This window comes from Gopherus flavomarginatus, chromosome 3 (genome assembly GCF_025201925.1).
Source record: "Gopherus flavomarginatus isolate rGopFla2 chromosome 3, rGopFla2.mat.asm, whole genome shotgun sequence".
In the NCBI taxonomy this organism is placed as follows: Eukaryota; Metazoa; Chordata; order Testudines; family Testudinidae; genus Gopherus; species Gopherus flavomarginatus.
The window spans coordinates 152,759,104-152,786,900 of NC_066619.1; the positions used below are offsets into that span (position 1 = coordinate 152,759,104).

The 27,797-nt window shown below is 42.2% G+C and overlaps 1 protein-coding gene across 1 annotated transcript; it reads right to left on the bottom strand.

Annotated features, from left to right (window-relative positions):
- Positions 1-7,574: 7,574 nt before the first annotated feature.
- Positions 7,575-27,377, bottom strand: LOC127047085 (albumin-like). The gene is made up of 15 exons (XM_050945014.1): positions 27,293-27,377; positions 25,875-25,935; positions 24,811-24,943; positions 23,498-23,712; positions 22,620-22,752; positions 20,667-20,764; positions 18,473-18,602; positions 16,670-16,884; positions 16,002-16,134; positions 14,095-14,192; positions 13,589-13,727; positions 12,541-12,764; positions 10,764-10,896; positions 9,416-9,479; positions 7,575-7,654 (listed from the first exon to the last, which is right to left on the bottom strand). Exons 1-14 carry the CDS (start codon positions 27,375-27,377, stop codon positions 9,426-9,428), a joined length of 1,851 nt encoding a protein of 616 aa, XP_050800971.1. The 3' UTR covers positions 7,575-7,654; positions 9,416-9,425.
- Between the last annotated feature and the right edge of the window lie 420 nt (positions 27,378-27,797).

Below are 27,797 nucleotides of genomic sequence, written 5' to 3' on the forward strand. Positions count from 1 at the left end.
CTTAGGGTTGCCAGGTGTTTGGTTTTTGACTGGAAAGCCCAGTTGAAAGGGGACCTGTGCAGTGTCTGGCCACTACTGTTACTGGACACCAACAGTCTGGTTACCAGGGTAACCCCAATCGGCCTCCATTGCCAGGAGGGCAGGAAAAGCAGCTGCTGCAGGAGGAGGTCAGCGGACGAGCAGAAGCTTAATCTGAAGAACTGGCTCCCGGCTCCGACGAAGAGGTAGGTACCAGCGCCGCAGGGGAGAGGGATCCTGGCAGCACATGGCACTTGAGGCAGGGAGCCAGAGGCCAGGCTTGCCACCCATGACTGCCTGTCCTGCCTCCTCAGCCTCCTGGGGTCCTGATGGCCCCTGGCTCCAGGGTTGGCCCCACTTCTGCCCCACCATGCTTCAGTTAGGCAGGCTCCACGTCAGCTTCTCCCAGCCTGGCTCGGCAGGTGTGTCCTGGGGTGTGTAGAGAGTGACCAAAGTGTGGGGGGGGGGCTGGGGGAGCGACAGGGGTGCCTGTAGTGTCCAGTTTTGAAAAATTGGAAAGTTGGTAACCCTAAGCCCTCTCTACAGTGCGCGTAGACCAAACAACATGGTGGGGAAACTGAGGCAGAGTGGCTGCAATGCCACACTGTGCCTTGAGGGGGCTCTCCAGGAGGGTGAGTCTCTTACAGTTGCTGTTAATTATGGGATATTTGAAAACTGTGTTAGTATTACAAACTATCATTTCAAGCTTTAAGGGGTTACCCTTGTCCTGCGTGCAGGCTAGGGGACTTCCCTTAGGGAAGTGTGCAATCTGTGTCTTCTGCAAAAGAGCCAGCCTGGAGCAAGGTGAGTTGAGGTGGGCCTCTTTGCCAGAGGCCAGGTCTACACTAGAAACTGAATGATGCAGTTATACTGACCTAATCCCTGGTGTAGACAGCACTATGTTGATGGGATAGCTTCTCCTGTTGACATAGCTACCTACTTTTACAGAGGAGGATTAACTAGGCCAACAGGAGAAGCTCTCCTGTTGGTGTAGCAGTGCCTTCAGAGCTGCACCACTTTAAGTATAGACCAGATAGTAGCCTGCTGTGCCTCTGTCTGTACTTGGTGGTTCTGTGTGGTAGAGTTCTGAACTCTTACAAACAAAGTAGCATTTCATTGCAACCTTTCACAAAGAGAATTTGTTTTGTTTCTAACTCTGTGTATATGCGGTGAACGAAACTTTAGTAAAGATCCTGCAGGCTAAATTACATCCTCAGTAATACCAGTGCAATCCCATTGTAATTCCTCACTACGTGCTGTGCAAAATCTTGTCACCCATACACAGACTGCAAACGCTTCACCGTGTATGGAAGCTCTGTTCTGCCAGCAACGTGGTGGCTGCTGAAATAGACAAACAGCAAGTACACTCCATTGAGGCTTTGGCCTCATCTCCATGAGACAGTCACACCAATCAGCCCCTGTGAGGATGCTTTTACTTCAGTTTAAGTGAGGCTTATTTTGGTTTAGCTGAGGTCAGTACCTTATTGAATGCTCAGTGTCTTTAGAGGCCTGAGCATTTGGGGACTGAGCAGGTTTCTCATGCTGTTTATAATAGTGCAGGAGCTGGACCAGCTTTCCTGCCAAAGCTGACTCCTCTGTGCTCATTACCCATAATGAACAGAATGCTCCTGGTTCCTGTTTACACTGAAGCCCCCTGTATACCATTCTGGTAGCGAAAAAGGAGCCTTAAGATGGGTGTAAATTACTTTTACACTCATGGCTAGACCATTTAGACTGCCAGAGTGCAAAGCTGCCTTAGAGTAAATGGGAATCGTGCAGAAATCTCATGTTTCTTCTGAGTGAGTTCTCTGTCTTCATGGTGGGGGGGGGGGGGTGCCTGCTTCTTTTTATGACCGTACCAACTATGTACCCCCTGCCGGACTCTTTCTCCATAACCAGGTGCTGCTTTAACTGCTGTGTGAATGCTGATTTGATTTGCTGCTGCATGCTCCCCATCCTCTGGTCTAGGCAGTACCAACCAAGTGCTGTGGCTTGTTGAGCACACACTGAAGTTAATGGCGCTAAGCCAGCTGAAGATCTCCCCCATTCTGTTACTGAATGTAGCTGCATGCTTCTGAGTGAAGTGAGCTGCAGCAAACAGGTAACGCTGGTGCCCTTCTCTGTACTGGCTTACTGTTCACTTCCAGATGCAATCCAGGTTATTGGTGATTTCCTTTAAGGCTATAAGTAACCTGAGACCTGGCTATTTGAGAGCTTGCTTCTCGCCCTCCATTGCAGTGCAGAGAAGAGGAGCTGGGAGGCTCTTGCTGACAGTTCCTAGTTTTGAAATACTATCCTAAGCAGCCTGTTTTCTCTCAGTTGAAGGACTTTAATTCACCAGACCCCAAGCTTGAGACACTTAGGCCATGGCTACACTGACGCTTTACATCGCTGTGACTTTCGTGCTCAGGGGCGTGAAAAAACACCCCCCTGAGCGCTGCAAGATACAGCGCTGTAAAGCCTCAGTGTAAACAGTGCCGCTGCGCTGGGAGCGTGGCTCCCAGCGCTGCAAGCTACACCCATAGAGGATGTGGTTTACGTGCAGCGCTGGGAGAGCTCTCTCCCAGCGCTGGCACTGCGACCACACTCACACTTCAAAGCACTGCCGTGGCAGCCTTTTGAAGTTTCAAGCGTAGCCATACCCTTAGATCAAGGTGTTCTTATTTCTTTAGCGTAGGTCTAATTTTGGGGACACGCTTTTCTCTGTTAGTCTTAACAAAAGGATGGTGGCTTTCAGGCTGATTTATGTGCCTTCAAGAGTGCTGAAATGAATTGTTACGCAGCAGCAAAATGGACTGAAAGCTCCATTACCTTGCACTAGCCCTGCTGTGTGCATTACTGCTAACTCAAACATTCAAAAATCATAGGTCTGGCCCTCAAAAATCATGAAACTGGCTTAATATTTGGTGTGGGGGGGGGGTTAATTGCATCCTGGGTTTTGAACATTCAGGGTGCTCTCATCTGCAATCATGAGGGCTAGAAGCTTCCCCCCCTCCTTTTTTTTTTTTTAAATGAAAAGCTGAGGTTTTCATTAAACCATTGGTCTGCCAGAGCTGGTGCTCAAACCTCACCAGATGTGGGATAACCTCACAAGTGTTGGCCATGCTGACATTTGGAGGAAATGACTAGAGCTTTTGGAACAAAACTTCAATGCAATGTAGTTTACAGAAGCTGGGAGTTGGATCTATTCTGCCTCCACTCGGGGGTCACATAAAACCATCTTGCCCCTTATTTTGGTTCTGTGCCAAGCACAGCTCAAGAAGATTTGGTATGGCCTCCTGTTTTCTGACCCGAGAGGGGGCCAAACAGAAGAAAAGTCACAGGGTAGGCAATTGGATAAATACATTGTAACTGTGGGACCCCCAGCAAAGGTTGCAAGGGACAGAATGATCCCCAGCTGGTGAGCACTGAGAAAACTTGAACAAGCAGACTGTTCATCATGGGGACCCTACCTTAGAGAAGTTTTAGGGAAATGCTTCACACAAATTAAAATCAATGGGGCTCAAGAATTGGTAATACACCTAAATGCATACCCACTAGTAATAGTTAATGCATGTGCTGCCTGTCTTCAAGCCAGTCTCCTTTGCTGGTATGTAAAGCCCTCTTTGGGCATTCTCGGCCACCGCACAGGGAAATGTATTGGCACGTACATTTAGAAATGAGAATCTTCCATCCTTCTGTCCTCTCTACCTGTGTTTGTGATACTGCTATTTGACCTCACTCCCCTGCCCCCTGTACTAAACATAGTAGCCCTTATAGTTCCACATTGAAGATCGTCCAAACCTGCATGATTCCCCTGTGTGGAGCTGGCGGAGTTACCACTAAAAATAATATCCATTGTGAATGTAGCTTTTCTTTCAGTTTGTAGCTCATTCATGAATGGATCCTGACTTTTGTGAACATATTTGGCATGCACTGAATAGTAGTCTAAAGCAACAATCATTAACCTATGGGTGGCCAGCTAACTCTTCACTTTGACCATTAACTGTTTGCAGCAGGCCTGCACAACTCGTAAAACAGCGAGGGCCACATTACTCCAAAGAAAACAGCTGAGGGCCGAAACCCCCCGGCCCCGCGGAAACACCCCCCTCCTCCCGGCCCGGCGGAAACACTCCGCCCCAGCACCACCCAGCCCTGCAGAAACAAACCCTCCTTTCCCAGTGCCGCCCCACTAAAACAGCTGTGGGCCAAAAAGGAAGGTTGGGGGTGGGGAGGTGATACTTGATTTTAAATCAACCAGGGGCTCCCAGCTGAAGAGCTGGCTGGGAGCCCGCAGGGTCAAATTAAAGGGCCCAGGGCTTCGGCGGCTGCGGGAACCCAGAGCTTTGTGGGGCTGGGGCAAGGATTTAAAGGGCCCAGAGCTCCTGCTGCTGAGGGGAGCCTGAGCCCTTTAAATCCCAGCCCCAGCGCATCCGCTGGAGCCGCCGCTGGGATTCAAAAGGCTCTGGGCTGCCCGTGGCGGCAGGGAGCCCTTTAAATTTCAGCCACAGCCGAGAATCTCTGCGGGCAGCTCAGAGCCCTTTGAATCCCGGCCGTGGCTGGGATTCAAACGGCTCTGGGCTCCCTATGGCTGTGGGGAGCCAGATCCTTTGAATCCCGTCTGCAGCTGGCAGGGCCAGCTTTAGGAAGTGCGGGGCCCAATTTGAATATTTTCAGCAGGGATGACTGAAAGAAAAAAAAAGTGGGAAAAAAAAGCCTTTCATTTCTTAGCAACTGGTTCCTTATAAAAAGTTCTGCCACAGTATGTATTTTTTGTACCAATAGGGTTACCATACATCCGTATTTTCCTCCTGGATGGCGATTTAAGATCCGAAAAGCCTGACATGTCCGGGAAAGTACAGATGTATGTTAACCCTACCTAAAGTTCTTTTTTAAAAAGATGTGTCTGAACTAGAAATGAGCTCCGCCACTCCCTGAGGGTGTGCTAGGGTGCACATGTGTGGGTCCCAGTTGCTCCCTGCCCACCTCATTGAAGCAGGTGTGCAGGGTTACTTCCCTCGGAACTACAGGGCACCAGTGGACATGGGGTTGGCTGGAGGTGGTGGGGAGGTGGCTGGAGGTAGGGTCTGGCTGCAGACTGGGCAAGGGATGTGGGGCAGGCTGGAGACGGTGTGTGGGATGGGCTGGCTGGCTTCAGGCAGGGCCACGGGGGTGTGTGGCATGGGTTGGCAGGGTTGGAGTCAAAGGTGTGCAGGACTGGCTGGCTTCAGGCAGGGGGGTGCGGCAGGGGTTGGCTGGAGACAGGGAAGGGGGTGCATGGCTGGCTGGAGACAGGAGTAGGTGCAGGGCTGAAGGCAAGGTGGGGTGAGGGGCTGGCTGGAGACAGGCTGGCTGTGGGCAGCGGGTGCAGGGCTGGCTGCAGACAGGAACTGGTGCAGGCAGGGCAGGAGGTGCAGCAGGGGTTGGCTGCAGGCAACTGGTGCAAGTACAGGGGGTACAGCCCATCCTGTATGGTGAGTGCCTCCTCCTCCTGCCGCCCCCACCGGGGTAGCAGTTGCAGCCCGTGGCTCAGGAGCTATTTAAAGAGCCTGGGGCTCCCCTGCTTCCACTGCCCCAGCCCTATAAATAGCTGCAGGAGCCCTGGCGAAGTGGTGGGGGCTCCAGGGGCTATTTAAAGGACCAGGGCAGCAAAGGCATCTGGAGACCCCCCCCCCCCGCTACCCCAGGGCTCTGGAGACTATTTAAAGGGCCCAGGGCTCGCCTTCTTCTACCGCCCCGGCCCTTTAAATAGCCACGGGAACCCTGGGGAAGTGGTGGGGCTCCGGTGGCTATTTAAAGGGCCAGTGTGGTAGAAGCTATGGGAACCCCAGACTTTTTAAATAGCCCCTAGATCCCCACAGCCCTACCCCAGGTCTCCAGCAATGGTGCTCTGGTGGCAATTTAAAGGGCCTGGGAGCCACAGGCCTTTTAAATTGCCCCCTGGGGAAGCTGGGCCACCCCGCTACAGCACACTGGCTTTTGCTGGTACACCATACTGGGGCTTGGGCATGTGGCCCTCTTAGGGGCGGGCTGATTCAGGGGAATTGGTTGATTTGGCCTAAAGCCCGCCCTGGTGGCTGAGATTTAAAGGGCTCTGGGCTCTCTGCGGCTGCGGGCAGCCCAGAGCCCTTTGAATCCCGGTTGCAGCTGAGATTTAAATGGCTCTGGGCTCCCCGCCACTGTGGGCAGCGCAGAGCCTTTTGAATCCTGGCTGCGGCTGAGATTTAAAGGTATCTGGGCTCCCCACTGCTGTGGGCAGCCCAGAGCCTTTTGAATCCAGCCGCGGGCCACACAGTGAGCCTCTGTGGGCCGCATGTTGTGCAGGCCTGGTTTGCAGTATGAATTCATCTGCTGAAATTTCTTAAACTAGGAAACAACAACAAACAGTGACCAGCAAAGAGTGAATAATTTACTTCTGGTACAAACCTTTGGATGAATAATGATTTGTGCTCAAACTCCTGGAACTTTCAGGATTCAGCAACATATTTTTGTGACTACCTTGTGGTTGTATACATAGTCTTAAATACAGAATCAAATGAAGCCATGAATAATAGTGACCTGGACCCAAGGCTTTCATTCATGAATTTGCTTTTTACATTTTTCAACCAGTTCTGCCTTTGTCTCTGAATATCATCTGACTGCTCTCCTGGGCATGCCATTTTCAGCCTAATCAGGTGAAGAACCAGGGCTTCTGAACTTTAGTCAGGGTCAGGTTTACAGGCAAGTAGTATTGCCCATGTTATATGTCAGAGCTGAGGGTCTCCAAAAGAGACATCAGCCTGAACTATATGGGAAAATATGTGACATTACTAACTTGGGCTAGAGGGGTTCTAGTAAATGTACTAGTCCACAGCTATTTACAAGAACAATGTAAAGCTTCAATAGTTTCCTCTCGAACAGAGTTTTGTGAACTCGGTGCAGTGCAAGCGTACTGACTATGGTGTATGTTTTGAATGAGGCATCTCTGAACTTAAAACCACATTTGCTGTCTGTGGCTGTGTTTAAGAGAAATATGTGAGCTGCAAATCCAGATCTTTATCCAAATTTTCCCCAAGCTTAGGAATACTTTTACTGATGTAAAATGTTTTGTTTTGTAAAAGGCCAGATTCTGATAGCTTTATTCATGTTAACTAGACTAGAATGGTTGGACTAGAATCATCTGGTGGTCCCTCCTGACCTGAAACTCCTGATATTCTACATCTAGCTTCATTAGTCAATAGAACAGTTCAGTTAGTGTTACTGACTAGGGTAAGGGTCTCAATCTCTGGCCCAAAGTAATATTGCAATAATTCATTATAATCGTTGCACTAAAATGTTACAAGAGATGGTAAAGAAGGGACAAGGGGATCCATCTCTAGTAGGTAAGTGTTACAATATGAAACCATTTTGACTATAGAGTGTTGCAAACTTTTTGTATCACCAAATTAATCAACAGACTAGGACAATGAGGACTCTTTCAAAACTTGTATTTATTGTTAACAGTTGAGAAGTTTCTGAAGAATCTGTAGTTCATAAAACATTGAGTTGTTTTTTTTTTTTTAAAGCAGCATTCTAAGCCATGTGTCAGCGTTGGGGGTGGGGGAGACAGGGAAAAGGACAGGAAGCAAAGTATAGGAGAAGTTGCACAGATGAATTTTCATCTCTCTCCTTTGGTGACCTGGGTAGAAGGAGAAACAAAGGAAGATTTGGTAAAACTAAAATGTACATCTAAACTACCAATAATTGTATATGACAGACTAGGTGGGTGAGGTAATATTTTCTTGGACCAGCTTCTGTTGGTGAGAGAGACAAGGTTTTGAGCTTAGAGCTCTTCTTTTCCCAAATCTGAAGACCTAAGTAAGCTCAAAAGCTTACCTCTCTCACCAGAGATGTCAGTCCAATAAAAGATATTACCTCACACACCTTGTCTCTCTAATATCCTGGACCAACACAGCTACAACAACATTGCACACAAGAATTCTGTCTGATAACCAAAGGTGACACCATCCATTTGTGAAAGTACATGTGTGGTAGTTAAGAGTTCTGTTCACATCATCTGCTTGGTGTGTTTGTTTGGTTTTGTGTTTTTTTTTTTTGGCGGGGGGTTAAGGATACAGTTTAAGACTGCAGGATCAGAGCCTCTGTACTCAGAATTATTCACATGCTTAAATTTCACACACTATGACTTGAATGGTACAGAATCAAGCACAATCACAGTTTTCCATTAACTTGAATGTGAGCAGGATCTTGCCCTATGAAATCATTTGGGATTGCTCACATCACAAAGTTAAGCATGTGAGTAACTCCTTGTAGGATTGGGACCATAATGCTTCTCTTTGTTGTAAGTCAGACTTCCATTGTCAGCTCAGCATAGGGATGTACTTAGTACAGCTACATCTGTGCCAGAAGACCAAGTTAAAGCACAGAGCTCCCCACCTCAGTTAGAACACAAATAAAACTTGTGTGGACATGATCAAGGCTCTATCTCCAGTCATGGAACAGGGTTACGATACAATCTGCATTTAGCCATGTTGTAAAGAGATCAGTAAAGAATCATACTGTAACTATATATGTAGTCGGACAGGTCTACCATGTTTCTAATAACTCTATGGATCATGTTACCATAATATCTGAACACCTTACAAATATTAATTTATCCTTCTAACACCTCAGTGAGGTACCATAAGAACCTCTCCCATTTTGCAGGTGAAGAACTAAGGTAAGGAGACACTGCCCTCAATTTGGGAATAAAAACTGGATTTCCAATTCCTAAATCCCAGTTCGTGCCTTAACCCCCAGGACCATCCATTCTCTCTTGCCTTGACCAATATTCAGTCTTGATGATGGTTGTATGGCTATCACAACTAACCTATCTGGGATGATTTAGAGGTCCAAATACAAGCTAGAATCATGATTGAGATTTACAGTTTGAGTTTTTCAAAAGAGCCTATGGAAGTTAGGCACCCATCTCCTTGGGTTCCTTTGAAAAATCTCAGCCTTGATCTTTGCCCTGGTCTAAAGGGTGAAATGTGTGAAAATTACTATGAGGGATTCTTTGTCAGTGTGTGTCATTTAGGAAAAGAACCCTAGAATTTCAGCAGAAGGTTGATTATTCTTTGGATTGGGCTAGCCAAAGTTAGTGAGATATTCAGTGCTGCTGCTGATAAAGGAGTAAGTGGGAAACCGCTTCTGAATTTGGAAGAAAAATTTGGCACATGCTCTATAAGAGCAAAGACCACATACATAAGGGGCCAGAACCATCTTTTTTGTTCTGTGTTTGTACAGGACCCTAGAACAAGGGGATACTGGTCCATTAGTAGGGCTCCTAGGTACCATGGTAACACAAATAACAAGGAAGAACTCTAACATTAAATTATGAGCATATTTGTTCTGAGCAGTTAAACGCACAGAGCTCCCAATATATAAATTTTGCTGTTACCTGAAATGCTTTAGACTCCGACAATTCCTAAAGTGACTTTAATTTCAGCTATCAGTTTTGCATCCTGGAAAAAGATTACAAATATTTATAAGAGAGAATCAAAGAAAGGAAATTGCATAGTATTTGAGCAGGAAGCTTCTATAAGCTAAATTCTGTGGTCTGTTACACAGGAGGTTTGAGGAGATGATTTTAATGGTCCTGTTACTGGATGGCTTGTCCTGAAGGACTGGAAGACCTGTGGCCAGCTGGCCCTAATTATTAAGCAGCTATGCCTGGGAGAGGCTAGTTACAGGAGTTCTTACTTTATTCTGCAAACTCAAAGTGATAAAACATGTTTATATAGAAATTTATTTCCAAAAGATTAATATCTTGTCTGCATGTAATATGTCCATGCATTTTTAATGTACACACTTATGTGGTATCTGAGTAATGAATAAAAAATAAAATGCATAATTAGTCTAAAATACTCCAATTCTATATTAGTTATATGCTCAAATGAACATATTAAATTTATGGATAATAGAAGTAGCATTAATGATGATTTATTATTAAAATTGGATGGGGAAGCATTTTAAAAGGAGGGTATGTGTCATGAGAGCCAACTGAGTAATTCAAAATAAGAATATTTGACAAATTTTAGTATTTTCTCTGAGTTGTCTGTGAGTCTTAAATTATTTTTCCAATTTCTATGAATAATTCTTAGGTCACTCTCAAGTAGCTTTTTCCAAATATTTGATTTTTGAATTTTGAAATCTGAATTGTTTTGACTGGACACAAGTCACATTGCACACTTTTGTCTCCTGACTGGATAAGCATAAATTGCTTTCTGACACTGTTATCCAATATTTGCTTAAAATTAAGTCTCTGATTGTCAGCCTGAATATTCAGCAAAAGCAAAAGGAGTTAGACGGCTTAGTCAAAGTAAACTAGTTTATAAGTTGGAATGAATGTCCACAGAACATAATTTGCCCAGCTCTTCCTCTATCCATGTTGTTCAGACCTCTCTGCGATTATACAGATGCAATTTTCATTTGTAATCCTTAAAGCTCCTATTTTGGATGTCCTAGAATCTTCAGCACAAATGACAAATATTGGAGGAAAGCTTAAGCAGATTTAAACATACCTTTTAGATTAAATAAATTATCTATGCATGTATGCGCACACACACACACATCCTGTATCTATATATATTACTGTAGAATGCATCATCTAGGCAAAATTATGGCTTCTTCATACACAGAGCCATTCTAGGTTGCTGAACATTTGATTAAGATGTGTATATATTGACATTCTCCATGCATGCCTTTAATCAAGAATATACTCTCGATACATGAAAACACTGAGATACCTCTATCACGAAGCATGCCTCACGTAGTCCGGCTTTGCAGCACTTTTGTACTATGCCAGTTAAATCTGTAAAGATTTTCTGTAGCTGTTCATCTGTTATAGTGATCTTTAGTTTAATGAGGTTGACAAGAAATCTGAAGCAAACACAAAATGCAGCAAAGTAAAATTAATACTAGTTATTGTGGCTTGAGTTACCAATTTGTAATATCACATTTCCCTGATTCTTGTGCAGATCCAGGGCCTGTTTGTGGCTTTACAATATGCTGCACTGGGCCTGATCTGATGCCCAGTGATGTTTGTGGGAGGTTTTTCCATTGATTCCAATGGACTTTGGATCAAGCCTAAGTGCAGAATATAATACAGAGGAAACTTTTAAATAACCACCACCCGTGCTTCCGCCACTTCACCTACAGCTCCAGCCTCACAACACTGTGTGTCCACTGCTCCCACACCACCTTCACACCTTTTGCAACATTGCCCCTATGTCTGGAACAGACTTCTTGCACAGATTGGCAAAAAGCCATCATCAAAGTCCCTCTTTAAGACCCAACTCTGCTAGGATGCCTATGGGAAACTGGCCAACTTAGACATTTTTAGTACTCGGAGAAAATAACACCTTGCTTAGCATAGCACAGCTATGTATTGGTTCATGCTGAATAACCATGGCATCTTATTGATGTTATCACTGGCCTAAAGTCGCTCTCACATGCAGCTGGATCCTAAAACAAACAATTCTTCCTCTTTAAAAAAACAAAAACAAAAAAAACTAAGCTACATGAGTTGAGAGTGAAGTGAATTAACTGTACTATTGGAAATTATTGCTCAACGTTTCAGTGCAATGGGTCAGATCCTCAGGTGGGTTTTAGTCAGTTGACTTATACCAGCTGAGGATTTGGTGTAGAACTGAATGTCTGCAATTGTGAAACTAGTAGCTGCAAAGGCCTGGCTCGGTAGAAAATTCATCACATTAGTAAATGATGTGTTGTTGACTCACTGGTAAGGCTACCATAATGCTATTGTAGTAAATGATTCCTCACTGTATATGGAAAATGGTAGAGACAAGGTGTGGTGGAGGTAATATCTTTTATTGGACCAACTTCTGTTGGTGAGAGACAAGCTTTGGAATCACACAGAGCTCTTCTTTAGGACTGGAAAAGGTACTCCCAGCATCATACAAAATGCATGTTGGAACAGATTGTTTAGAAATGAGCAGTTACAATATGTGCAAGGAACCATTCAAGGTAGAGTGGCCCATCAACACTTAGCAATCATAGGACAAAAAGAGGGGGTTAGCAGGTTACAGATTGTTGTAATCAGCCATAAATCCAGTGTCTCTGACCAGTCCATCATTTTTAGTGTCTAGCAGAGTGATGAATTGAAGCTCCCACGCTCGTCTTTTGAAGGTGTTGTGCAGGTTTCCTTTGAGGCTGAGGACTGAGCGGTCATGTATGGAGTGATTGCTTTGTGAAAAGTGTTCACCCACAGGTGATAAGGTGTGAGTTATCATTTTCTTGTGCAGTTTGTTTTGAGAGTGTAGTGACTGTCTGGTTTCACCCACCTTATGTTTTGCTGTGACTCTGGGAGTACCTTTCCCACACCTCTGTGTAGCCCAAAAGCTGGTTTCTCTCACTAATAGAAGTTGGTCCTATTAAAAAAAAGAGAGTACCTCACCCACTGTCTCTCTAATATCCTGGGACCAACATGGCTACAACTATACTGAATATGGAAAATTAGAGCTTAATCCTAAAATCTGCTGTGAATTAGCAAACAGATCTTACGTTAGCTGTTTTATTTGCTGTGTTTCAGCAGGAGCAGTGCACAAATCTTCATGGAAGGTGAACAGTTCAGGGGTGAATTGAAGAGGCTTGTAGCTTTCATCAGCTCCCAGCTTGGTGAAACATGGTATCCTTTCAGCATATGAGTCATCACAGCAGTGTGTGACTTTTTCATTGATAGGTGTAGCCTCCTGTCTCAGGCACATATTCTGAATCACCAAGCTCAGCTGAACAAAGAAGGAGAGCAGTAAAACAAGGTTCATAGCGCTCTTAGCTTTAATGCTAATAAAAGCAGTACATGTTCCTAATGTCACAATAGTCCAGGCGGGGTGCTGGCAGCTCTCACTTGTTAAGCAGAGCTCCCATGAAAACATTCAATCATTCTGGAACTTCTCAGACTTAGCAAGTGATTGTCCCAGCCAAAAGTTGCCCCTTCTAAAGAATTTTATTCAGGCCTTCAACAGTTCGTATAATCAGTAACCAGGAAAGGATTTATAACTGGCATTTCTGAACCTAACTGTGAAGGCAGCCATCTTCCAGAAAAGTGGCGTAATTTCTTATGCTCTAAAATATCAGTGGAGTCTTCTTCTGCAGACTGTTAAACAAGTAATAAAGCTGACTGGAAATGCCTTCATGGTCTCTCCCATTGGGTACTCTTTGTTAGTTTCACAAATGGCATCCCTTCCTAGCAAGATGAGGCCACTGCCAGATCTAGACCCTTGTTCAGAAATGCCTAAATCTTTAAACTGCCTTCAGATAAAACCTATTTCACCATGTCTTCATGGTAGCCAGCATTTGGGGAGCTTATCTCCATTGCAAAAGGGGCAGATTTACACCTATGCATTTAGAAGCCTAAAGTTAGGCTTATATAATATGTCAATGTCTCCATTAGAGAGCATACTGTGTATTTCTTCCTTAATAGGATGTTGAACCTTTGAGAACAAAATTGCTACTCTCTCTGCATTTGGGCAGAATACCTAGAGTTGTAAAGGTCCAGTGCACAGAAAACACATCAAAAAGAAAGCTAGAGTAAAGAAAGAAATGTACTCACATGTCTTTCTGAACAAGGTATGCGTCTAGATTCTGCTTCCTGGCAGCACTTGCTACCAACAGCTGCCATTTTCTTTGCGATTTCAATCAGTGTTTGAGGTGACACCTGAGGCATTTTCCTGGTGTAGCGGATAAGGATACTGAAATAAAAAATATTCTAGATTGTTCAACTCTGAAGAAAATCTTTAAATAAAGCACTGTTCAATGAAGTACAAATAGCTCTGTCCAAAGCTGAACTAACTTTTTGCATTCTTAGCTGTAGTAACAAAAGCAACAATGAGTCTACCATTATGTGCACTGTGGAAGCCTACATTGCTGTTCATACCGTAACTTCTAAATACTCTTCTTAATTGGAACAATGGCATTGTCTGCACTGCTAGCTGAAAAAACGCTAATGGTTAAATTGTACCCTTGTCTTATTCATTTGGGTCTGGAGAATTTCACCTTTACACAATCCTGAACATTCACTATATAAACATGGAACCACTCCAAAACAAAGAAACATACGCTTTTAGGAAGTCACTTTCTCCCAAGCGGGCATGGAGATCACAGTTAGTTTTTACTATTTCCTGAGTCTCTTGGATGAAACTCCTGAGTTTCTCTTCCTGCAAGTAAATACAATCATTATTAGAGGCAGGTTATCTATCTAAGGTTCTCATTAGAGCATACACCCAATTCACAAAGAAACTCCTATCTATCCTGTTTAGGCCCTTTCTATTCATAAATATTCTATCATTTCTGAGGTATGCCTATGGCCTTCATCACTATCATCTGAGACCCTTTCAATCATAAAGGTAGTTGTCCTCACAACACACTTGTGCGATAGGAAAATATTCTCAATATACAGATGGGAAACTGAATCACAGGCAGCCTGAGTGACTTGCCCAAGGGCATGCACCAAGTCTGTGGCAGACTAGGGAACTGAATCTGATATCCTGAGTCACAGACTACTACCCTAACCACTCTATCATCCTTCCTCTTGAGAATGACCTTTGACTTGTAGGAATTGGTTCATTATTCAGAATTATTTCATGATGGCCATAACTCCTAGTATGAATGTTCATTTAGACAGTATACATCATATGTCCTCTGTCAATGAACATTCTTGTGAAAATATTTTTGCTCACACAGACATCTGTGAAAAGTGAACAAAAGGTTCATATTTGCTATAGAAGCAAATTGGTGTGTTTTAAATGGAAAAGGTGTTTGTTTGTGCACCACTTTAGTTTTTAATGCAGTTTTGTCTGGGTTTGTAAAATCATAGTGCCATAGATTTTAAGAATCAAAGAGAATATTGTAACCATTTATTTTGATGTCCTGCCTATCACAAGCATAGAGTTTTACCCAGTAATCCCTGCACTGAGTAAAACAACTTGTGGCTGAACTAGAGCATCTTAGACATCCAATCTTGTTTAAAAGGCTTCAAGTAATTAGCAATCTATTACCCAACAACGTAAATTCTTCCAATAGCTAATTCTCACTGCAAAAATTGCAACTTCTTTTCAGTTTAAATTTGTATAGTTTCATCTTCCAGCAATTGACTCTAGTAGCACTATAAAATGAGCTTATGCAAGTTGTCACCTTCTAACAAATCCACTTGCATTCTGTCTAGTTAGACTGTCTGACTGAATAGTAAGCTCTTTGGGAGAGAGACTATTTATATACATTTGCACAAGGCCTAGTATAGTGTGGCCCTGATCCTCACTGGGACCGCTGCCATTGCTGACATTAGTTCTATTTTGTTAGCATAGGATTTTGAAAGTAGATTCAAATCCATCCATTGATGGGGCAGGGGGGAGAGGAAACGCTTTGACTTGCTACATACAAGACTCCTGGAGTTTTGTTTTAATTTTTTTCTCTTTATTAAACCTATTTAGTGCTAATAAAAGTTACAGGGCTTTTAAATTTTTGGAGATTGTTCAATGGATAAAAAGAGAGCAACAAAATTGGTGGCAACATATGCTGTTCCACTAACTTGCCTTAACCCTCAATTTGAAGGACCGTTTCTGGAATGACAGAACTGTCCATTCTCCATGTTCGCTGAATCTTTAGCTCCTCTGCAGAAGTTAACATATAAGATGTCTCTATGTGGTTGCTTTTTTGATGTGCATATATGTCCATTAGAGCTTAACTTAAAGATCTTAGTCATTTTACATTGGCTCGGGGTGCCTTATAGAGTTACTCTCGTTCATTCATTCATTCCAGGAAATCATAGGTACTTGTCATGAATGACAAACACAGAAATGCTACGTCATCTATGTATGTAAATGCCAGCTAATTCCCTTTCTTAATCCCCAGTAAATCCCTAGCCATCAGAATCCCATCCAAATCTCATTGGTCACCATCAATTCATGAGAGTTCATCAAAACATTCTAATGTTTTCCTGTTATGTGTGATTGAACAGTAGAACTTACTGCGTGACTGTAACATTCAGAAGAATTCTCTGTTTTGCAGCATACTTCCAGGAGGGATTTGTATCCCTTAGTGATCCGCAAAAGCATCTGAGGAGAGAACTCGGGATGCCTTCTCGAATATTCATAAAGAAATCTGTAACATGAAAACTGCCAGCATTAGAGTTTTAAGAATATAATAGCCTCTAACAAGTAACATGGTTACATGCTTGTCATGGGTACAACTTTTTCCAGTTTGGCTACAGTTCTCCTGTGCATGGGTAGTGGAGCAGCAGCCTGACTAATAGAGTACAGTTTTTGGCGCTATAAGAACAGTCTGTCAACGTGACTGCTGATGGCAGAGCTGCAGCCCAGAGCCAAAAAAAATGTTTTAAATTAGGTATTGCAGATAAAGTACATGGAACTCCTGAATGTAAAGAAACTGAAGAGGGGCACTGATGATCTGCAATTCATCTTCAGAAGGATGGTGGTAAATACGTGTCTCAAAATATGGGAATTACAATAGAGGAAAATGGATAGAATTTCAAGATGCCATAAGTGATAGGTCAGCCACTCAAAGGACCAGACAAAGGAATCTCTCCATTACATACTTGATTATAGTACTCTGCAGGAAAGCCTCACGTGTAAAATGACATAGTTCAGCAAGAACACGTGACATTTGCTATACGTACTCTGCCAGGAAGACATACTGCTCTTCAGTAAAGGGTTTGCACAGATTCTTGTCCTCAACGTACTTCTCGGCTAGCGAGGGCAAGCCTTCAGGTGTGTCATCAAACTCTGCCCTAACAACACACTCACTTCTTTCCACCACTGGCTTCTCACAACAATCTTTTATTTTACTGGAGAAGATGTCTTGTTTAGAGCAGATATAGTTCACAGCCTCTGCCTGCAAAAGGAATGATACTGTGTCCGTTAAAAGGCCTTTATAAGCAACTACAGTTGCTTTTCTTTTTACAGTTTTGAGGCCAAAGTCAGAGCCGGTCTTGCCAATTTGCTAAGGAAATGGAAGACTCACTTGAGAAGGGAAACAGGTTTTCAGGAGGCTACAACCAAAACTCCACTAGGCTGCTTTCTACCCAGTGAAGAGCAGGCAGAGCTAATGGAGTTCCAGCTGTAGGCACTTATGTCTGCTGAAACCTGCTTGGAGCGTGGCAGGGGTGCCATGGCTCCATGGTCCAACATGGGGGGTGATGTCCCTTCCTTTGTCATTAGAAAGCTAGAGGGGGTGAACAGTCTGCTAAAGGTAGCAGAAATCATCAAGCACCTTGACACAAGGGGCTGCCACTTTACCCTTTCAACCACCTGATCTTTCTGTTAATACAAGACATGTTAAACCCTACAGAAGAAGAAAGTCAGCCCTGTGGCACAGCTTGCCTACAGGTCTGAAAACTGCCCATCACTCTGAAATGGATGGGCATTGTAAAATAGTTATTTCACACACATTTAGGGACCAGTTCTGCAATCCTTACCCATGTGAGTTACCCCATTGAGTTTAATGGCACTACTTGAGTAAAGATTGTTTGTTTGTTTGTTTGATCCATGGAGCCTACTTTAAGAATTTGGACTAATAAATGATGCATAAATACCTCATACACAAGGAACAGCTGACTTGTTAAAATCCTCCCTACCTCTCTTTCCACTTTAATTTGAATTACAGAACTGTGTATGCATGGTGAAGACAAGAGTTTTCTGTTAAGGAATTGCTAGAACCCCCCCAGAATACTGCAGGATAACAAGACATTGCTATGGCCTGCGTTCTACAGGGGCTGGTAGTACAGCTTATTAAATACAGGGCTGGGGTAGGCACAGGGTAAAAGCAAAAAGGCATCAAGCTTGGGGGGGTAGGGGAGAACAGTCAGAAGAGTTTGTGCCCACTATTGTACATGCCTCTCCAGTGCCCAGAATAGAACCCAAGATCTCTGAGTCTCCGCATTCCTCCACTGTCAGCAAATATCAATGAAACCCACTGGCAAAATGTTCCATCTTCCGCATAGAGATTAATGACCTACTACTACTATCGGTTACTCCATAAACTCACGTGCCTGAGGTCTGTGTGGTGAACTTAAAGGTTCCAATCCAATATGACAAACCATGTTAAATATTAACATGGAAAAAATAGTATGTAAGTGTCATGTAATTAAAGACTATTATAATACATATGCGCAAGCAGGCCAAATTAAGGTGGCACAAGCAAATTTATTTCTGGCATTTCTTAACTTTTTTTGAATACTTGACTTTGCAACCTTAGTTTTCTTTTAATGTAACGGTTAGATCCAGAGCTGGTATAAATTGGCTCCAATGAAGTCAGTGGAGCTAGCCCAATTTACACTAGCTGAGGATCTAGCTCTGACTTTTTAAGGGCTGAGGAGCCAACCATCCATGAGTGTGTAGGTGTATCATTTATAAGTGAACAGAACAGGCAGTGTTCTGTTTTTTCAAATATGTCAATGCTAAGCAAAAGCAATGTAACTTACCCTGTCATCTGTACATTCTATCATGTCACCAGCACAACACTCCACATGGATATGTGTGATATCCTTTACAATTTTCTGAATCTCTGGAAATGAAGCCTTAGGAAATTTTTGGCTCATTAAACTAAGAGTACTATAAAGGGGAAAAAAATCAGAAAAATGTCTAATTTAAAGCTCTATATAAAAAATGAAACTTGCAAGTCACTACGATTTAGGTTACTCTATAAAACATGATGGAATGGTTTAAATAAAGCAATTTTAAATCATTTATTTTAATTATGACTTAAATCAGAAAACAAAAGAGCTTGAACTGAATCAGTGATTTTCATATTTTGTATTTGTACTTTTTTAGGGTTTCCACCCTACTCCTAATGAAAGTCTCATTGGCTGGTAACTATTTAAAACATGTTGATTTGTAACCAAATATAGCATTTACATTAAACTTAGTAGTCATCTGACTAACCAGGAGGATAAACTTTATCTATACACATTTATTTAAGCATTAGCTAAATTTACGTTTATTCAGAATCTTAATTTTCACATTTTCAGTTGTTAAAAATGGTGAATGGTGCATTTCTTATTTACAAGAAACTGATTAATTTTGTACTTGTGATTTGTGTCAAGCTCTATGTGGGTGGAAATTCATATTCAGTTAAATGCACAAAAACAGCATTTTACCTTGTTTTTTAGTTAAATAAAACTAATGATTTTAGAACTAGTATATCTCATTCTCTCATACCTCACTTCTGCTCATGGATTGGAAGAGGAAAACAAGCTTTTCTGCTGTTTTGGGGTTTTTTAACTCTCATTGGCATCTTAACTTTAAATGACTAGTCAGTGAACTAAACTGAAAAGAATATTCTGTCTGCACCCACAGAAGAGGATTCTGCTGTAATTTCTTGGTTACATTTTTCAGCAAACTGGTTCCAAGTTCTTACCTCATAACTCCTACCAAGTGAGTGGCTTGACTTTCTTAAAATCTTGGCAGCTGTCATGTACTGCTTAATATATATTTTATTTAATATAAATGTTTTAATAGATTATAATACATTTAGGTTTTAACATAAAATGCCATAATTTCAAATAGGATTATTTTTAAAAACTTGTATTTAATTTAAATTAAATACAACTTATTTTTTAATCATTGAATTGTATCCACCCTGCTTTAAATTACACAGGTAAGTAAATAATTGAGATAAATATTTCATCACTGGGAGTCTTTTTAAATTGGCTGCATGTGGCTTATCTAAAATAAATGCACTAGTTCAACTTCAAGTTACTGGGCAACTTGCAGGAATTACTTGGTGTAATCTGTCTCTTCCGTTATGCAGGAAGTTAGACTAGAAGAACCTCTACTGACCTTAAAATCTGTAAATCTGCAACTGAACTACAATTCTGGGGCGGATGGAGCTCCCTTTTGCCTTCTGGAACAGGCTCTGGATTCAGGCATCAGCATTAGAAGGGGGGTTGTGGGGGGCTATAGGCACTCCAAAATTTGTCCTAACCTCTCCAGCACTGCCTAGTTCCAGCTTCTGGCCTCAACTTGGGTGGGGCATCTGGTGAGGGGAGGTGGAGCTAACACTTACCTAAGGAGGAACAGGGGATGGGATAACTGAGAAGGCCAAGGCCTCAAGGGGAGGTGCAGCTCCTCCAATTTTCTGTCTAGCCCACCTCAGCCACCCCTCTTCCTCCCCCCAGGAAGAGGCTTATGCTGCCCCTGTCTGGATTGATTTATTTTTGTCATTTACAAAAGTGATTATGCAACTCCATATCTGAGCAAACAGTTTGGCGAGATGGTTAAATCTGTCTTTAGCCCATGTGGCTAGACTTTCACTAACGTTCACCGTCAATGTAAAATATATAATTCTTCCTTATTGTGTGTCAATATGCTAAAACTAACCCACAGCTCTATTATACACTGAAATCAATGGGAGCTTAGCAGAGAAGCACGATAAGAACTGGCCCATAATTGGGAAAATGCTTGCCTGGCCTAATCTTTACAATGGATTTCAGAATGGCTGTCAGTGCTAGCTATTCCTTCTGCAAAAACCATCTCCACATTTAATATGAGGAGGAGCATCAAACTCAGCACATGTAAACAAGTTACTGATCTGTTTATGATGGTTTTCGGTGATGTAGCTTCAGGTCTTATGACAACCACTTGATTTTTATTATAAAATAGGGGTCAGAGACTTACTCTTTTTGGAAAGTTCCTTCTCCGAACTTCTTCAGGATTCCACAGAGGTAGGTGTTTACCTTACTCAGAAGTAAGACTCTTTCCTTTATCAAAGGGAGCTAGAGTAATCACAAGCACATTGTCAAACGAATTGATCACATTTGATGGATTAGAAAAGAAAAAGCTGGCAGTGCCAGTTTAGAAACACAAAGGGCTCTTTCCTGATTAACTAAAAGGCCAGGCAAACCTAGAGTTCATTATGCAATCCTTAGCCCCAGCCCTTTACTATGTGTGGGGGGGTGTATTATACACCCAAATTCTGCTACTCGCCTCTTCCATAAGAAGCACCTTGCTCTGCAAATAGCTCCACTGATTTGAATGGGACTACATAGCCTTATGCTCAGGGCCAGTGCAAGGATGTTTCGCACCCTAGGAGAAACTTCCACCTTGCGCCGTCCCCTGAGCCCCTGCCCTGAGGTCCCCCCCCCCACGGCAGCTCCCCCCATCCGCCCTGAGGCACCCCCTCTCTGGCAGCTCCCCCCCTCCACCCTGAGGCACCCTCCCCCACCCCAGCTCATCCCTGCTCCGCCTCCAAGTAAGGGTGGGGGAAGGTACGCAGGGGAACTGATTGGTGCCGCAAGCCTGGGAGGTGGGAGAAGTGAAGCAGCCATGGCCTGCTCGGGGAGGAGGCAGGGCAGGGGTGAGCTGGGGCGGGGAGTTCCCCTGCATGCTGCCCCCCACCATCCTGCCCCAGCTCCCTCCGCCTAAATGCCGACAGCAACTGGGGCGGCCGAAAATCTGGCCGCCAGTCGCTGCTGAAGAAAATGCCGCCCCACAAATCCTAGCACCCTAGGTGGCCTAAATGGTTGCACCGGCCCTGCCTATGCTTGTAGGACTGTGCTGCTCTCTGTGTCACCTGACCCAACACATTGAAATAACTGGGACTGAATGGTCATTGGATCTGAGTATCAGTAAAAGCAGAATTTAGTCCATAATATTCTAAAAGTAGGTTAATGGCTAGATTGTAACTTCCCCATAAACTGTATGTCAAGGGAGATACTCTGCTACTGGTTTGTACCGGTGCCAAATCATGAGAACGCATGCAGTTGAAAAGAAAGCAGAACCAAAGTCCTTACTGTTTCACATCCTGTCTGCTCAGGGCAGGAAGTACAGTGACTGCTTAACCTTGCATGCGTGGACCTAAGGTGTGTCTTACTCCCCCTTGCACACCTGTACTGCATGCTACCCCATCACAGTCTAAACCCAGGCAATAAGCATGTGATATTTTTCCCCTAAGGAATGTATATAGCCCATATTTAGTACAGCTGAGGAATAACAATCATGGATTGACAGAATGGGTTGGAAAAGGGATAAAATTCTTGCAAAATTTTTGATGGTAAAAATATATACTTGTATCATGACATTTCAAAATAGGAAATTTTTCAACCCTCTGTAACATACTGACTCGTTCATGAGCAGACAGTTTTCTGTGAGAGGTCAGGTAGTATTTATTCAGACAAAGATCAGCTTTCACACACAAACATGCAAAAATTTGATTCCCCCCCCCAAACATGTTTTGCTGCATGAAGCCACCCCTTAATGAAAATTTCACAGAAAGCAAACTTTCCAGGCAATTAGATGACCCAGAGCATAACTACAACTATTTCCCCTTTTGTTTTCACACACCACTAAATTCAATGCCAGTAATCTGTGTGCATTGCTTAAACCCACCCCACAGATTAGTGTATACAGATACAAGAGATGGGGGGAAGAGAAAGAGACAGATTTTAATTTCAAGATTCCTAGAGATTCTGGGATAATTGGCAGAACAAAATTATTTGAAAAATGTTATTAAACAAGATTTGATTGTATCCTCTTACGGTTACAATTGTTCTATAAACAGAAGTGCAGTTAAGATCAGAAGGAAACTTTTTAATAGCAATATTTGGTTTTTCACGCTGAAAATATGAATACCTCTTTATCCAAGCAAATGCCAGCATTGGCCTCTTTGCAGCAGAGTTCAATTGCATGCTCAACGTCAACAGCCAGAGCAAGGATTGATGGGGCATAAAGAAATGGGTGCCGTCTTGAGACCTCATAGACCTGACTGAAAAGAATATACAAAATAACTTGTGTTACAACCAACAACAAATAGTCTTTAATCTATACAAAGCATTTATGAAACAATTCTAGACTAAAACAAAACAGTTCTAGCTCTGGTAACTACCAACGATACATGCAGAGGCCAGGATGGAGTTCTGATCACGAAGGAAACACTCAGCTGTATTGCAGATTTTTGTGTGAACTCCTTACATTTTCAGCTGCTCAGATTTTTAACATTCTTTATTCATTTATTTATTGGGGGGGGGCAAAACTTTCAAAATTCCCTGATTATTTTTTTAAGGGAAATAAACAAAAAATCCCTCTTAGAGGTTTTTTGGGGGAGCAAACTGCAACTCTTTGCTCTCTCTTTTTATCATTTTTCTGTCTCTCTTCAGTAACAAAGTGGGAAAAGGAACAAGTGGAGGGGGCGAGGAGAAAACCAGAAATGAAGGGGGAAAAGGTTTGCCAAAAAGCAAGATTTCAAAGAAAATTCTCAAATGAAAAATTCAATCTAGTCTAGCAACTATATTCAGTGAAAATTTTCATTAAAATTTCAAATTTTGACCAGCTCTATATTCTAAAAGTTGCATAAGTGACATAGTCTAGTGTTCACAATGTGTGTGTGCAGCTGTTTCCACATGCACAGAGGCAATTTTTCTAAAATGTGCTCCTGTGTGGCAGTATAGCACAGGCAGCATGGTGCTTTTCTCCATGGCTAAAAATATCGAATATAAAATCAATGTTCTTACTGTGCCATAAACAACTCTTTGTTTTCTTGGAATGTCTTGCACATTACTTCAGGCTCGGGTCTTTGATATGGAGGAAGGAACCCTGGAACAGAATGTTTGAATGACAGGAAACACTGATTTCTTTCAGGGTCGGCTTTTCTACAGCAGTTGGCCATTTCACCGTATACTTCACCAAGCCTGTCTATTTTGCAGATCTGATCCAGGACAATAGTAGGCTGTAGGGGAAAATACATTGATTAGGGTTAGAGTTAAGGTTGCTCATGGAATGTCTGATGTAAATTTTCAGTCATCTAGATTTTTATGAATTACATCTAATCTGAAAACAATTAGAATTCATGGGCCAGAATCTCACCTGGTATAAACTGACATAGCTCCATTGACTTAATTAGAGTTATGCCAATTGAGATCACCTGAAAATTTGATCCTATATTTATATTACTTTGACCATTTTAATGTTTTATTATTGGGATAGATTCACTGGAGGTTTGACTTAGTAGGCTGTAAGACAAATCCTGCTCACCTTATGCAGGTAGCCTCACTGAAGTCAATGAGCATATGTGGGTGAATTTGGGAAGCAATTATTATTCCTTAAGTTAAATATCAATTTGGGCAGCCTTTGAGATGAAGCCATAGGATTCCTGTTAGTTGAATTACCAGTTAGAATCAGCTAGAATACAGTTCCAAACTGGCACAATAACTATAGTGCTGCCTATGAGCATATATTAATATGGCTTAGCCCAAATTGCAAAATTCAGGTCTGGTTCCAAATTTCAATGCTTTCAGAATTTAGGGGTTTTCAAATTGGGGTTGACTTGACTGCGCAAGCATCTGTGGAAATTTAATGCACTCAGGCTAAACATTTTCAAAAGTGCCTAAGGGCCAGGTTTTCAAAGTTATTTAGGTGCCTGAAGATGCTTAGAGGCACCTAACTTGCTTAGGTGCGTACTACTGGGATTTTCTAAAATGCTTAAGTAAGTTAAATACCTGTATGCATTTTAGACACCTGAAAATCTGAGCAAAGACTTAAGATCCTGCATCCCATTGAAAATGAATGGAACATAGGCTCATACGTTATTTAGATTTAGAAATCCCACTCTCAAAATGTAAGAGAATCAAGCGCCATGTGTCAGAATATATATACAATGGAGACTAGCTCACTAGCAGTATCAAAACCTGAGAGTCTTAGTTTTCTGATAGCAAACCAAAATCACTTATTGGTTTTTCATTAAAGAGTGCTGCTGAGTGCTTTATTATAATGCTGTATTTGCAGTGTAAACAAGGAAGAATCACAATAACAATGGACTCTTGCCTACCACTGGTTTCAAACACTCTGGGTCCTGCTCATTGGCCACACACTTGTGTGCAAGATCCACGACATTCTTCACCTGTTTAGCTATGTCGTCATAAGGGCATTTGTAGAAATACTGAGCAAATATGATCAGGACACTGAAACACAAAGCATATTTTTAAAGATGTAGATAAGGAGAAAAAAAAAATCCCTGAATTGCTAGTCTTCTTCTGGATTCAGAGACATTGCTGGTATCTGTGGTAACCAGGCAGAGAACCACTGAGTGAAAGAGGCAGGCGAGAAGTTTGCTGGAGACTCAATAAAATTAGTGAGGGCCAAATGTTCCTGAGGCCTCAGTACTGGTGTACACAATTTGTATGCACAATTGTGCAAATGGCTGTGAATAAAAACTGTGCATTTAAATGTCAAACATGCCTAAACTGAGAAACCACATAATCATATTTCCCCAATCAGTATCTTTCCTTGTCCTTTCCTCTTCCTGATATATGGTTTATCTTAACACTTCTCTAGCAGGACCATGACATAGACTATAAATGCCTCAGATCACGGACTTTCTTCTGTGTGTTTCCTGGAACTTGTACCCAGCATGCTTGTAGGTGCTATAAAGTAATTATTATTGTCATTGTTAAATAATGAGATCTTCCGCTATCTCCACCATGCCTAAAAACCACCTAGGTCAAGCTGACTTGTCTCACATAAACATCCTTTTGATCTATAAATGGGCCTCCTTCAGTCATCCAGAGGGAATCACATCCACGCTAGTCGTAGGCCCTAGCAGGTCACTGAGGGACTCTGACTAAATGTTGCAAAGGGCAATGTATTGTTTCCACAAGGCCAGACGATACTGTGGCTCACCCCTGAGCATCAATTAAATGTAGGATTGTGACTGCTTCAGCAAGCAAGTTTTCTCTATGTATTATCTAACTGGACATCTAGCAGGCTAACATTTCTGTCACATTCTTTGTGTGCATTCTATTGATTCATCTTGATGGGGTTTTTTGGACAACTAAAAATGTAAAAGGATGAGGATGATTATCACTACAGAACGTAACTCGAATGTTCACTTACACTCTTGTAAATTGCTCTTCCTTTAAATTATTGAAACGGTGGACAATCTCACTCTTGTGTTCTGAGTGGAAAAAGAAAAGAGAACAATGAAGATCATTTTTTACATTAGCTATGTATAGAATCGTGCCCTATAGGGAATATATTCTGGGCATTTGGGGTGGGATTTTCAAACGTGTTCAGCATTAACCTAACTGTTCAACTCAATGCAATTTTCCCACTGATTTCAGTGGGATCAGAGAAAGGCCAGTTCTGAGCGCTTTAGAAAACCCACCACTTGCTAACCTGATTTTCTGCTAACCCTGTATTCTCCCTCTCTCTAAGCTCATCTCATTTGGCCCATCTATTCCACTTGCCATTGGCTACCCTGGCCTCATACATTCCTAATCTATCCTGAGTAAAATATTCCCACCATTAGCATTTTTCTGATTTAGTGTTTAACTGCATACGTGTGTTCCTATTTCAAGTATAGGAAATAACTTGTATGGGTATGTCTACACTTCAGTGTAGACACTACCTATGCCTACGGGATGGGTTCTTCCATTTGCATATGTAATCCGCCTCCCCAAAAGGTGATAGCTCGGTCAACAGAAGAATTTTTCCATGGACCTAGTGCTGTCTACACAGCGACTTAGGTTGGAATAACTATGCCACTCAGGCATGTGGATTTTTCACACCCCTGAGCGACATAGTTATGCCAACCTAATTTTCTACTGTAGACCAGGCCTATAACTATTGGTACATGTGGACTTTCAATGACAACCACTGTACTACTCAAACTAGAGATGAGCTGAGGACGATACATTTTGGTTTGGGGATCTGTTGGAAGGGTTTTTATTTTGCAAACTCAAAATTAAAGCTAGGTTGGGTTGGATTCTTGTTCCACTGTATGCAAATCACCATTGTCCTCGGTGAGTGGAAGTGTCATATAAAAGATTTCAGTTTGGCCTATCTGTAGTGATTATAGCTTACAATTATACAGCATTGCTCATCCCAAGGCTCTTTGTAAGGTGTGTGCATAAAGCAATTATTCATCTACCACTGCCCTATATCCATCTCTGGGGGGGAACTTGGCAGCCATTCTGTCCTAATAACACTATTCAATGATTTTTTTGAAACAGTGAAGAACAATTATGCTAACTTAAAGTAAAAGAGAGACTGTCACTAGATAAATTACTAGAGTCATTATCTGGAAGGATACTGTTTCAGGCCTACCTAAGTTTATGTGATTTCTGCATTCCTTTTAAGCCTACTGAAGTAAGTGGTAATTGTTTCATTAATTTCCATTGACTTTGGATCATGCCCTTAAAGTTCAGTTATGAGGCTGCAAAATTAACTTCAACCAGTTACCAAAACAATTATAAAACACAAAGTTTGCAAAGACATCATGAAAGCAAGTAGCTAATATAGATCTTTCTTACCTGTGTCTCTAGCAGATCTTTTCAGATCTCTGGATATAGCAAAACTGAAGAGGAAAATAAAAGAAATAAATGCTAGCCACTTCATGGTTGCAGCTTATTTTGTGGGGATGAATTATTCAGGAATGGTAGAAAGACTGATGGAAAGAGCATTGATTAATATACTCTTCTCAGTCGGTGTCTGTAAAAGATTAACTGCACATTAGACACTTTCCATTTGGCCTGAAGATTACAAAATGGGAAATATCCTTGCCAAAAATGAAATTGATAAAATTATTTGCTTATGAAGTTTGTGACCTGGAACTTTTTGTTTTGAAGACCTGGTAAATTCACTAACTTTCCAACACCCAGACAGAAAAAGATTTGTGTAAATTACCTTCTCAAATGACATAAAAGGGATTAAAGGGATTTTATTAATGTGTAATTTAGCCTAATCCCATAACCATGCATATTTTTAGCTAATATTTATACAAAAGTGATCTGGACTAACGGTGTGCAGGTAATGGTT